The sequence below is a fragment of the Mauremys reevesii genome, linkage group 6 (genome assembly GCF_016161935.1).
Source record: "Mauremys reevesii isolate NIE-2019 linkage group 6, ASM1616193v1, whole genome shotgun sequence".
In the NCBI taxonomy this organism is placed as follows: domain Eukaryota; kingdom Metazoa; phylum Chordata; order Testudines; family Geoemydidae; genus Mauremys; species Mauremys reevesii.
This window is the reverse complement of record NC_052628.1, coordinates 77,035,400-77,047,770: the sequence shown is the minus strand read 5'-3', so window position 1 is coordinate 77,047,770 and position 12,371 is coordinate 77,035,400. Positions and strand designations below refer to the sequence as shown.

The window sequence follows — 12,371 nt, the reverse complement described above, 5'->3', positions numbered from 1 at the left end:
GCTGGACAAAAAAAAATGGCATTTAGAAAACAAGTGTCAAAAGTTCCATGAAAATGTTATCCTGTTTTTCAACCAACTGTAGACTGGTCAACAAATTTGCTATTTCAATTAAACAAATGGGAGAAAAATGTCATGAACATTTTGACATGTATTTGATGAGCTATGTTTAAGACTGACTGTGATTCTATATATCATTACAACATACCACGGCCAAATGCATATGCTTACAACACATGTGCACGCACACATACATGCAACAATAAAACCTCCATCATTATCACAGAATATTAATGACTTTATTATTATTTATTATTATTATTAATGGTTTTACTTATGATTAATGATTTTATTATTAGCTATATGTATATATGATATATAAATTATCACGTTGCATGAAATACTCAACAGAACATATTCAGCTGAGTCTGTGGGTACATTATGTATGTACATATACATTTTAGTCAGGGGTTCTCAGACCAAATGTTTTGGTAGCCTCGAAGTGCAGCCACCAACTCTTGCTGGTGGCCGCGCTGACAATTTTTCCTAGTTAATGAACTTTAGGAAAAAAATATATGCACATGTCCACATCATTGTAATTTATTGAATCTTTTTTGCAGAATCAATAATAAAAATAATGTACAGTTGTCTCTCTTTTTTATAGGTCCTAAACAGAATAGAAACACTTATAAGGTGCACTGCAGGTTCTTGTCTTTTTTGTTGTTGCTTCTTTTTCCTTTTTTTGGTTGCTTTTTAAAAAAGACTTGCAAGCTAATAAGTCTGTTGGTGTGAAAAGTGATATTAACAAACATACAAATATCACTTTTTATAACAGCAGACTTACTCAGTCCTGGCAAGACCAGGGACAAATTAAGCCTTGGATGGGGAGATCGGTAGGGGGGGAAGTAGGGGATGGGGGGAATGCAAGACGGGCCAGTGGAGGCAGCGGGGACCAGGAGAATTGGGGGCTGAGCCCCACAGCCAGCCATTGGAGCCTGTGGCCAGAGCCTGCTGCCTGCCACCCCAGGGCTGGAACCCAACTCTACGTCCCCAGGAAGCTGGGTAACTCACTAGCTGCCTCCTTCTCCAGCATGTATCTCTCCAAAAGGGAAGCAGGGTCCCACCCCTGCTGGTGGCCCTCGGGGAGGGACCACTGCTTTGTCCCGTCCCATTCCCTCCTCCCCCATCACTGCTCAGAAGGCTGTGGCTGCAAGAAAAGTCCCTGGTGGCCGCATGTGGCCACATTTCAGAAACACTTAAGATATACTTAACCTTGCCTCACCACAGGGGGATGGGCTAGATAACTTCTTGAGGTCCCTTCCAGCCCTACATGTCTATGATTCTATGAATTGCTCTATGTGTGAATATTTTATATTACATATTTATATATAGTTATTCATAATTTTTACATACATACACTATGAATAATGTTCTCCTCATAATGTGTATACACACAAACATTATTAATAGTAGTATACACACATATAAATATTATGAATACTATGTAACACACACACACATACTATAAACAGGGAAATCACTCTGTGCCATATGATCATATATACATATGTTATTGATATATATGCTACCAGATCCTTCATACAGTACTGATTAGTTGCAAAGTAATGTGCACAGGTTGGCTACAAATAAGAGAAGAAAGCAGCAGTAACATGCTGGACCACGGATTTTCCTCTCCTTCTTTTAATCCCATGCTATGGAAAGTACAGAAATGAGCGCCAAAGAAAGGGATAATTTTACCTGAAATGATCCCATTTGATAGGAAACACAGCTGATAAAAAATGCAGCAAATGTGGCTCAGTCGCATCCCCGTTTTCTTCTCCATCCACTTCACTGTCCCAAACACACCGAGGGAGCAGCTTATTCACACTCTTTATTTATTCCTGTGTATTGGCTTCTGTTGCTGCTGCCTGTCCTGAATGGGTTGTGCCCTGAACTGCCCCAGTTCTTTGTATGGTTGTGGGTTGCAAGTTGCTGCCTCTTCACAGGGTGTATGTCCGAGTTTGTGGGAGGCGGGGAAGAAGGGAGGGGGAAGAAGTGGAGTCGTATTAAAATCTGCAGCAGCTCCCCAGCTCCCTGGTGGATTATCTGATGAGTCTATTTTCTGATTTACAGGAGGCAGCCGGAGGAGAAGGCAGAGCCGGAGTGAAACCACCTCCAAGCCAGCAGAGAAGCAGAGGCCAGTTGGAGAGTCGAGAGGGTGTCCTAGAAAGGAGAGGGAGCAGCACACGCAGAAGCAGAGAAGGAGAGAGAGAGAGACTTATCTGTGCGCAGAGCGTGTCACCCTGCACAGCAGTAAGAGGGGATAGCGGTGGACAAGCGGCGAGAAGGCGAGAGCTGTAGGCAGCACCGGGAGAAGAGGAGGCAGCATGTGCCCCGGCTCTGGTCACCGCGCTCTGAGACCAGGCGGCTGCGAACTCTCCCTGAAATCCCCCTGGTGGGGCCGGGGGGCGGTGGATTCAGGGGAAGGGAGGGATCCCCCAAACTCCTGCAGCTTGTTCCCGATTGGTTGCTCCGGTCAGCACTATTTGCATGCCCCCAAGCCAGAGGTACAGCAGGCAGGTATAACCCCGGCCTCCCGCCGCTGCTCCAGTGTGAACAGCCGAGGGGGGAAGCTGCTGCTGAGCCAGGGCACAATGCTGCAATCCAAGCGATTTTCCAAACGCCTTTGAGTTGCGTTTCAGCGTTAAGGCAAGGAGCGGGAAGATAATGCAATTAGTCACGGGATTCTCCAGGGCTTCCACACACCCCCTCCTCCCTGCTGCCCGTCACACACCCACACAGAACCGTGCATATTCATATACCCACACCTCCCAGCCAGTCACACAGCCTTATAATACAAGACACACGTAGTCTATATATCGACACACCCCATTACACCCTCACTATACATTTTACACACACAATACATCACACGCACCACATTGTAAATAAACACAAAGTATACCCTGTCTAGGACAACACAAGCACACTACACACACACACAGAGTAATACACATCATGTCCTAAACACACAACTCCTATGTGAACACACAGGGGCTACACCCACCCACCCACAGTCACACAGATAAACTCACACCATGTCCTATACTTGCACAAACACACTAGACTACACTACACATACACTAAACACTTTTTTAAAAAAAGTATCCCTTCTTTCCCCCTGCCCTGACCTAAAAGGCCTTTGCTTCAAATTCAAGGCACTCAAGATTTACCATTTCTGTTTTTTGTAACTTGATTCCAAACTCCCTTTTTGCCCCCACTGCACAGCTCTCCATGGAAACCCAACACTTCCCACCCCAATCCCTGTCAGCTGAGGAATGATTAAATGAGGAGCCAAGTAATATATTAAAACAAATATCTAAAATCAGGGTAAGCTGCAAAATCAACAGATAAACACCTCCAAATCTGAGACTGATTTCTCATCATAACCTTTGTTGTTCTACCTACCATTTCGGATGTCAAAGGTGATGACTATGCCTTAAGGGAAAACAGAGTAATATAGTTTTCTGAGGAAGGACATCTTTTTGATAAGAGAAAACTACAAAGTTGCAAGAATTTCTCCTGACAGCTATAGAGATGTTAAAACAAAAAGAACCAACACCATATTGTTAGGCTCCAAATAAAAAAAACATGTTTAGACTTCACAGATGCCAAATGTACCTTGGGGTCTGATCTCTGCTCTGAGTGCTCAATAGCTAAAGAAATGCTGCACAAGAAGGGTGTGTGTTCTTAACTACCTCCAAACAAGATTCTTGATTAGTTATTTGGTTTTATGGAAAAAATTACTCGAGAATGATCTTTTGCTGGAAATTAATTGAGCCAACTTTCAAACTAAGCAAAAATCAGGGAGGGTTGTAAAAACTAGACAGATTTATATTTAACAGCTAAAAAAAAGAATTTCTCAGTCAGTGCAAGTTAGTATTCATGTGACATTTAACATACATTCTTATAGTAAAACTTTGATACTTGAGTAAATATTATTTCACATTTTATTTTGCAGTACAATTAGTTAATAGGCCCAATGCTGCAGTCTTTTCACAGGCAACACCTTCATTACAGGAGAGTTTTGTCTGAGTGTGTACTGTAGAATGTGGCCTAAGTTCCACCACTAATTGCAATTTGAAGTATGAATGAACAAAAGCATATAGAAAGGGTACTAAAGTGTATCAGACCTAGGGATATTGTATATACAGTTTAGTACACAAAGTGGAGGTTTAAAATTAACGCCCAATCAACAGTAACCAGAACTCAAGACACAATGTTGTACTTTGTTTTTATTACACTGGGATCAGATTGGCATAACAATTTTTGGATTTCTCCAATTTAAGCTAGTCCTTTTGGACCAAATCCTTTTTGCCTTACTCATGTGTGTAACCCCCCATGAAGCCAACAGGACTAACTCTGTGAGTAACATAAGCAGAATTTGACCCCTTGAGCACAAGCTGCAGGAGGTAGAGGGATTGTGAGACAGCAACTGTGAGAGGTTTTAATATATTTGACTTTATCACAAACAAACAATATAGGAGTATTTCAAACATTCAAATATTCAAAGAAATATTCTACAAATAGGAAAACAAAGCTGCAATACATTTCCTTGGCTCATTTTGTGTTTTATTGTTTTAATAGTTAAAATAAAAATGTAGGGGAAGTTCTCTATGTTTAAGTTTGGGAAAAGTTCACTATAAAACAGAGCTCCTACTGGTGTTCATTAGTTTTAACAAAGAGTCTGGTCATAGGTTAATACTGGTAGACGTTGTTGTAGTCCACCACATGTTAACTGTTGTCACTGTAAGACTAGTAGAGGGAAGTCTAGATGTAAAAGAATAAGAACTGAAAGAACAAAACAGTGGTTTTCTCCTGTGATTTTTTTTGTAGAGAGAATGTGAATGTATCCACATATATACTGTACAAAAGAGTTTAACAATTCACAAGTCCACCAAAACTCTGTCTGCAACACAGTACCTGTTTCACATACCACAGCATAGTATGATTACCTTAAAAACCCTTTCTTCATATTGCTGGATGTAATTTACTATGTAGCTGTAAACTAAAAAGAAATACTACATTTATTTAAAGAAATAACTGAGAAATTTGTTAAATGAAATATCGTTCCTATAGTTCCTCTTTGTTTAAAAAAATTAATAAACCAATTCTTCATTGTCTATTTAATCCCTGCATGAAAATTATAGTAAACAGGGGGACAAAATTAGCATAATTCTTGTTATAATCTTTAGTACATGTATGGCTAAAAAAAAATCAAATTTCCATTCACAATGCAGAGTAAAATGAAAATTATTGAAGATACTCAGTTTTGCTCCCTTGAGTCTTGAGATTACTCTTCATCTTTGAGAGCAGTTTAATGCTGTAGTTTTCTAATTGCCACTAGTGGAATCAGCAGTCTGGCATATAATTATCACAGAATTGCATTGAATTTACAGAGACAAATTAAATAAAAACAGTGGGCCAAATCATACCCTTCCATAGGCAAACTTTGCAAGGTAGGTGCAGGGGAGGAAGGGAGGCCCTAAAGATATATAAAAAACTGCATAGACCAGCTCCTTAGCTGGTGTAAATCAGTGTAGCTTCACTGATTTCAATGAAACTTTAACAACCTACTCCAGCTGAGGATCTGGCTCCATGTGTTCATATTCACCCAGTTTCTGAGGTGTCATCTGTTCTGGTTAAAGGGCAAGGTGTTGCTCCCCATGGTCTGAGAATTTTTAACCTCATGATTCTCGCAAGATCAATCTTGGGACATCCCATGGATCTCAAAGCACCCGCAGACAACTGAAGCATTCATCTGTCTTGGCCTTCCATGCCCCTAAGAAAGAAGCATGGCCTCATCTAAATCTATGCTGTCAATGACTTTCTACTTCTATCTCAGTCACCTGTTACTAGATGGAACATCTTCTTCTCTATACCCAAGAATAGTAGGCAAATGCAATCTAGTAATTTAATAAACAGAGTTAAGTTTAACATGGTGTGAAATATGCAGCTGATTTTTTAATAAGTCCCCCTCTAATTTAATATAGATTCCGTCCTCAACCACTGACTTTTTTCTTGGCTTATTTTGTTTCTATAATTATGACTGTAAAGGTCATATCAGACTTATGTTCATAACAAGGAATTTGTACAATCCATTTCTACAAGATTGCCTTAAACAATGCTTTAAATTGTAATAAAATCTTTAAGCCTTTCTACAGTGGTTGAGTTGTTAATGATTTGAGTATATATATATGCTTTATAAGTCTCTGACTGATGAAACTCTTGAGGATTACTGAGCTTTTGGATACATTTGTTTCAAATTTTTACAATTTAATGAAATATACTAGATAAATAGAAGAAACTATGCTGGTTTGAATGGTGCTTACTACATTAACACCACATATCATATGACTATTCAGATTAGAAACAGAAACACATGTCTTCCTGTTTCTGGAGAGCCTTGCAAATGTTATCTCAATATAAATAAACTTTTGTGGAAACTGCAGGTTGAATTATACATTTTTTTTTTTTAGGTAAATGTGAATGGAAATACAATTTGTAGATTTTTTTTAAAGCATGAAGAAAGTCAGTTTCCCCATTTTAGAGAAAGCTGTGCTTGTTGCCTGTTAACTCACTGACTCTGAATCTTTGATCTGTAATTCTATACCATTATTTACATCTTAAATACCTTACATCTTAAAACCCTTCATTTTGACCATGTATGTATTTAAGAGCACTTCAAAAGACTTTTTAGTGAAACTTACTTTAGAGCGAATCTCACAGTTATATCTAAACTCAGTAGTTCAATCGTGATAACCTGTGGAGTAGGATATAAGTGTCAAACTACTGTGAACTTAGTACTGCATATTTACAGAGTTGGCACTTCTGATTTAAAGTGCCAGCACTGTAAATATGTAAAGTTAAGATCACAGTAGTTTGATGTTTATGTGTTACGCCACAGATTCTCATGACTGTACTACTAAGTTAAGATAATTCAGTGAGATTTGGTCTTAGTAAGGTATAATCATTGACTTGTGAGTTATTTCCCAAAGTCACACTGTGAATTTAATCTAGATCTTTGTGGGTGGTAGCTGTAAGTAAAAATACACTTAGAATTCACTATTTATATAACCTGTTGGCTGAGTAATCATAATCACTTAGTGTCTTTTAATTTAGTATAAAAGCAACAAAGAGTCCTGTGACACCTTATAGACTAACAGACATATTGGAGCATGAGCTTTTGTGGGTGAATACCCACTTCGTCAGACGCATCCACCCATGAACGCTTATGCCCCAATACGTTTGTTAGTCTATAAGGTGCCACAGGACTCTTTGTTGCTTTTTACAGATCCAGACTAACATGGCTGCCCCTCTCATTTAGTATACTATTTTTCTTAGAAATGTGGATGTTTGAAATTAAGGTAATTTAGACAGTCTTCATACAATCTAACAAAAAGCAATCCTCACAGTAAAAGAAATCAAGACATCAGACGCAAATTGCAGCCACATAATTAAAGGCAGTAAGGGCTCTCCACAAACATCAGTTTCTCATAACATAAGATGCAAAGTCTCTCACAAAGAAGTGCTTCTCCATACTTCTGACAGAGATTTTCCCCCATACAGAACTAGCATCCTTCCAATCTGAGACATCATGGCCTTCCACAGTGATCAACTGTTGTCATTTCATGCACAAGTCTCTCACAAAAAACAGCTTCCCATCTGAAATACCAAGGAACCTCTACAAAGAACTGTTGTTCAAATTTGAGACACTTCAGGTCTTCGCATGAAAAAAAAGAGTCCACTATTTTTAGAAGAGGCTTCTCAATTTGAAATAGAGGCTTGCATCTTAAAAACAAACACCGTATCCCATTTATGAGACACCAAAGTTCCCCCCAAAAGTTCAGCATCCTCTAAGATTTCTACTCCCTCTATTGGCATGCTCCCATATTCATCTGGTAAACAACCCAGGAGGTCACTGTGATGCTGGAAGATCAGATGCCAGCGCTTGCCAAGGCTGTAGCTATCAGCTAAGCACTGACAATTCATAACTGGAAACCAGACTAGCTCACCTGCATGTTACTATTGTTCAAGATAAGTGTTAGACGTCTAAAGATGTGTTTAAGTGTTTAGATTCTATCAATCTAATTTGTAATATTAATCTTATTTGTAATATATCCCATGCTGTAAGAGGATATGCAAGTTTTGCTTTATAACCGTAAAAATACCTGCTTTGAACTTATGAACCCAGGCAGAAGGAGTAGTTCCCCTGCCCATCACGGTCCATGATCAAAACTAAGTGGGCTATTGTGAAACATCACAATACAAAGACTGGGCTAATGGCCCTTTCATGCCCACAAAAGTACTACATGCAAGGAAACTCATCCCATCAGCCTGAATTCTGGAAGAAGGAAATAAAGATAGCTGACATCTATCTCTTTGCTGTTTGGACTCTCACAGGGCTGGAGCTAGGAAACAAAAGCAGAGATCTTTTAAAACTATAGATTGTCATTTGTGAATATATAGATGTTGCCTGCTTTAGCCTGTAAATAACACTCATTTCTTTTTTCTAGTTAATAAACCCTGAGTTAGTTTACTATACGATTGGCTACAGCTGTTGTCTTTGCTGTGATATCTAAGGTACAAATTGACCTGGAGTAAGTGACTGGTCTCTTGGGACTGGGAGCAGCCTGAATGTTTTGTGATCATTGGTGCAAATTATTTTTTCAACCTGTGAGCTGCAGACCTCAGGAGGTCTGCAAACTCTGTCCAAGATTTCCATACATCCATTTGAAATTTTTTTAGGGATACACAAATGAAAAAAAGGTTGAAAACCCCTGGTGTAAGTGACCATTAAGTTCAGCTGGCCTGTGTAGCAAGATAGACTGGAGTGCCCAAATGGACTGTCATCGAGACACAGACAAAACTGTTATAGTGCTTCAGGAGTTCACATTTGTTACTGGGTTGATGAAATGTAATTACAGAACCTACCACTGATTTGAGGTGTCTGCTCTGCTTTTTGATAGTCTGCCCTGAAGTTGGCACTTGTTGTGAACAGCCCCAGACAGCGTGACATTCACCTTGGGTTCCTCCACTGTATAATGGACCCTTTTCCCTCCATCAAGAGTCTGAACTTCCTTTCAAGTTCAGACCATTTACATTTAAGAAAAAAGTATATTTGTAATAATTTTTTAAAAAAAGTTTTTTTCTGTTTACGTCATTAGCAATATAAAAAAATAATACTCTGGTGGATTACTTTTCTTGAACAGTAAGAGGAGAAAGGGCTTCTTAATGTGACTTTGAATGAATATTTGAGAAGATTTAAAAACAAACAAACAAACCCCACCAAAGCTCTACCTTTATTATTGGTGAGAAAGGAAAAGAAAGATAAGAAAACACAATGGTAATTAAGAACAAGCTACAAACTCAGGAAACTTTTACCAGGTAGAATTTCTTATAATAACAGATAATTTTTGTTGAGAGTAAAAATGTAGTTGCTTTGTCTCAACGCAAAGTACTCACTTTTATTGAATTAGGTAGAGTAAAATCAAAGCATGTATATATAATAGTAATATTAATCTGGGAAACTATAACCATTATTGGCCCTATTCTCTTGTCCGGCATAATTTCAAATCTATTTCAAAGTAGAAGTAGGGGAGAACTTTTGGGCACTCTGGAGATTAGCATTCTGATTTAGGTCTGATTAGGGTCCTGATCCTGCAAGACTACACACAGGCTTAACTTTACTTAAGGGAGCAGAACTCTGTTCCCCATCTGTAAATTAAATAGCGTATGATCCCTTAGGGACCATTGGTAGGCATTGTCTAATAAAGCAGCTTTTTACTGGTCAAATGTACAACAGGGACAGGGCAGTGTAACCTGCTGCCTGATATCCCCACACCCTCTGGTCTCCATATCAGATGTGAGGAGAGGAAGATGGGGAAAGGAGACAGAGGTATAGGGAATAGAACACAAGAGGATTTTGGCCAGGAGTGCAAAACACATGGGACTGAGTTAAAAAATCCATGACATTACTAGCCAAAATGAAACAGTTGACAAATATGTTAGATTAACACTGGATGCTAGGTAGACTTGTGCTGTATTTAAACCAGTGATTTAGAGACGAAAGATACTGGGTTCCATGGTTAATCCCATGGATATATGAATTACACTGTGCAACAACTGTAAATATGGTGCTTTGTCAGGAAAATCACTACAGTTAGAGAGTGTAAAGAGAGAACTAAACATTTAAAGTGTGGGCACAGGAAAATTGCGCAAAGTAAAGAAATCTGAAAGGGAACATAGCTGAATCTTAAACAAAAAATAATTGTTTTATTAAACAATGAGTAACTTCTATTCTTTTGTAGGTATTTTGGTAGATAATTTATTTGGGTATAATCTTCACAATCAGCATTACTATTATTACTTAACTATCTAATACTGTCAATTTACACATACATAAAGAGAAGAAGACAGAAAACAGAACCATAAGGGACACCAAACTCATGGAGAAGAGGGAAGGAGCCTTTAAAGGAGATGCCTTAGGAGGGTTCAGGAAATTGGGACGGGGAGGGGGGGGAGAATAGCACAGTCATGAAAGATAAGAGAAAGTGAGGAGGAGACTGTGATCAAGAACATCAGGAAAGATGATTTATGTCTCATTTCTTTGCTGTGTGGTAAAATGAAAAAGTAACATTTCAGAACCCACAACGCCTAATGAAATAATATTAATCTGCAAGTGATTTTTCATTTAAATTATATTGTGGAGATCCTATTTGTGTTTTCCTCCTGCCATGGCAGAGAAGGATTTCATTACACTTACTATATTAAAAAAACCCAAACATTATAGACATGATTTATATTTTTCTATCTAAGGGATTTATTCATAAGAAATGTTGTGTGGAAACCTGCAGAACAGGCTGTCTTACTCTTTCAGCCTCTGTAACTGGGAAACCCATCAAGACCACATGAGTTGTCAAAGCATACAGTATGTAATATACTGTATAAGTACTGTCCACAGACACTCGCTTTGAAGGTAAGCCAATGGCAAACAGTGGCACCAGGAGCCCAGCTAAAATATAGAGGAATCGGGGTGACAGAACATAAAACACAGGTTGTGCAATAACGGGCAAACAGCCAAGGTCACATAACTAAGTGGTTTCTAAGCTACTCTCTAGTGCCCTTTTCACTTGAGGCAAAGCAAAAAAAAAAAAAAAAAAAAAAAAGAAACCTAACCCCCATCCCCCGTCCCCTCCCCAAAAATCCTCCATATATGTTGGCTTTCAATGAGATGTTCTTAGCTATACTTCTGAATATCTGCCCCCAGTTATGTGGGAATACATACAAATAAAAAGAATAAAAGCACAGAAGGTAGATTATCTTGCATTTAATTGAAGTCAGACAAAGGAAAGAAGCAGATTGACAGGTTGTGCTATAATCATTGTGATCCAAAGCCAGGAAGTGTCAGTTATCAGAGTGCTGACAGGCATTCATTGTACTGGATTAATTCGTTAATATTTGCAAAGCACTTTGAAGATGAAAATTGTTATACAATGACTAAATATATTCATCATCATTGTCACCTAAAACCTGTGTGTTTCCCTTAAAGGAAAATAAGCTGCAGAAGTGTTTCAACTGCTCAAAAGAATCAACATGTGTGATTTCTTTGCTATACGTCGCACTTGCTTAGGACTCTAGTAATCTAGTATATTTTGTTACCTTTTCCAATCTTTCATAGATATTCAGGAATCAGAGGTGAGACTCATACTCACATACACCCACACACACACCCCATAAGCACTAGAAAGACTTTCTCCAGATGTTTTTCTACTACAGAAGAATTTTGTCAGACTTCATTTCCAAAACAATTGATGTAAACTGGTGTCTGCTTTTGCTTCTTCTTCTGCTACGAAAGTTGTTGGACCAGCTGGTTTTATCTCCACCAAATAGACAGGAGGAGGGAACTATAAGGTCAAAGAAAGGCTACTATGTGACCAAAATTAGGAAAATAAATCTGGTTATTCCAAACTGAATGTCTGGTGCACAAGGTCACCAGGTACGACAGTGTACAAAGTTGAAAGGAGACAGGCCTTGCCAAGAAATTATACATGTGAAACAGGAAAATCCTGACAGCTATTAACTCATTTATTTATGTAATGTAAGAAATATATGGAGGAAACTGAAAGTCCATACGGATATGGAGAAGTCACTGATACTCCATCAAAAAGAAGATGGAAGAATACCACTATATGTTCAGGGAAGTGAAGTATTTCTAGTTACTCTACACAAGAAAATGTGAGGACCTGATTGAGACATCTCAATCAAACTGAATTGGGAGGAGGGGGAGGTGAGAGAGAGAGAGAGAGAGAGAG

At 38.7% G+C, this 12,371-nt stretch overlaps 1 protein-coding gene across 8 annotated transcripts in view; it reads right to left on the bottom strand.

Annotated features, from left to right (window-relative positions):
- Positions 1-12,371, bottom strand: part of ADAMTS19 (ADAM metallopeptidase with thrombospondin type 1 motif 19) — a 381,231-nt gene that overhangs the window by 242,197 nt on the left and 126,663 nt on the right. For 4 of the 8 annotated variants that reach the window (XR_005600317.1, XM_039544206.1, XM_039544207.1 and 1 more), the window contains exon 1: positions 1,756-2,585. The exons of the other annotated variants lie outside the window; for them this stretch is intronic. Coding sequence is in view for 3 of the 4 variants with exons in the window: in XM_039544206.1 (XP_039400140.1) it covers positions 1,756-1,840 (85 nt within the window). In the remaining variant the exon portion in view is untranslated. Of the gene's footprint in view, positions 1-1,755; positions 2,586-12,371 lie in introns of those variants that run through there. 8 annotated transcript variants of the gene reach the window in all.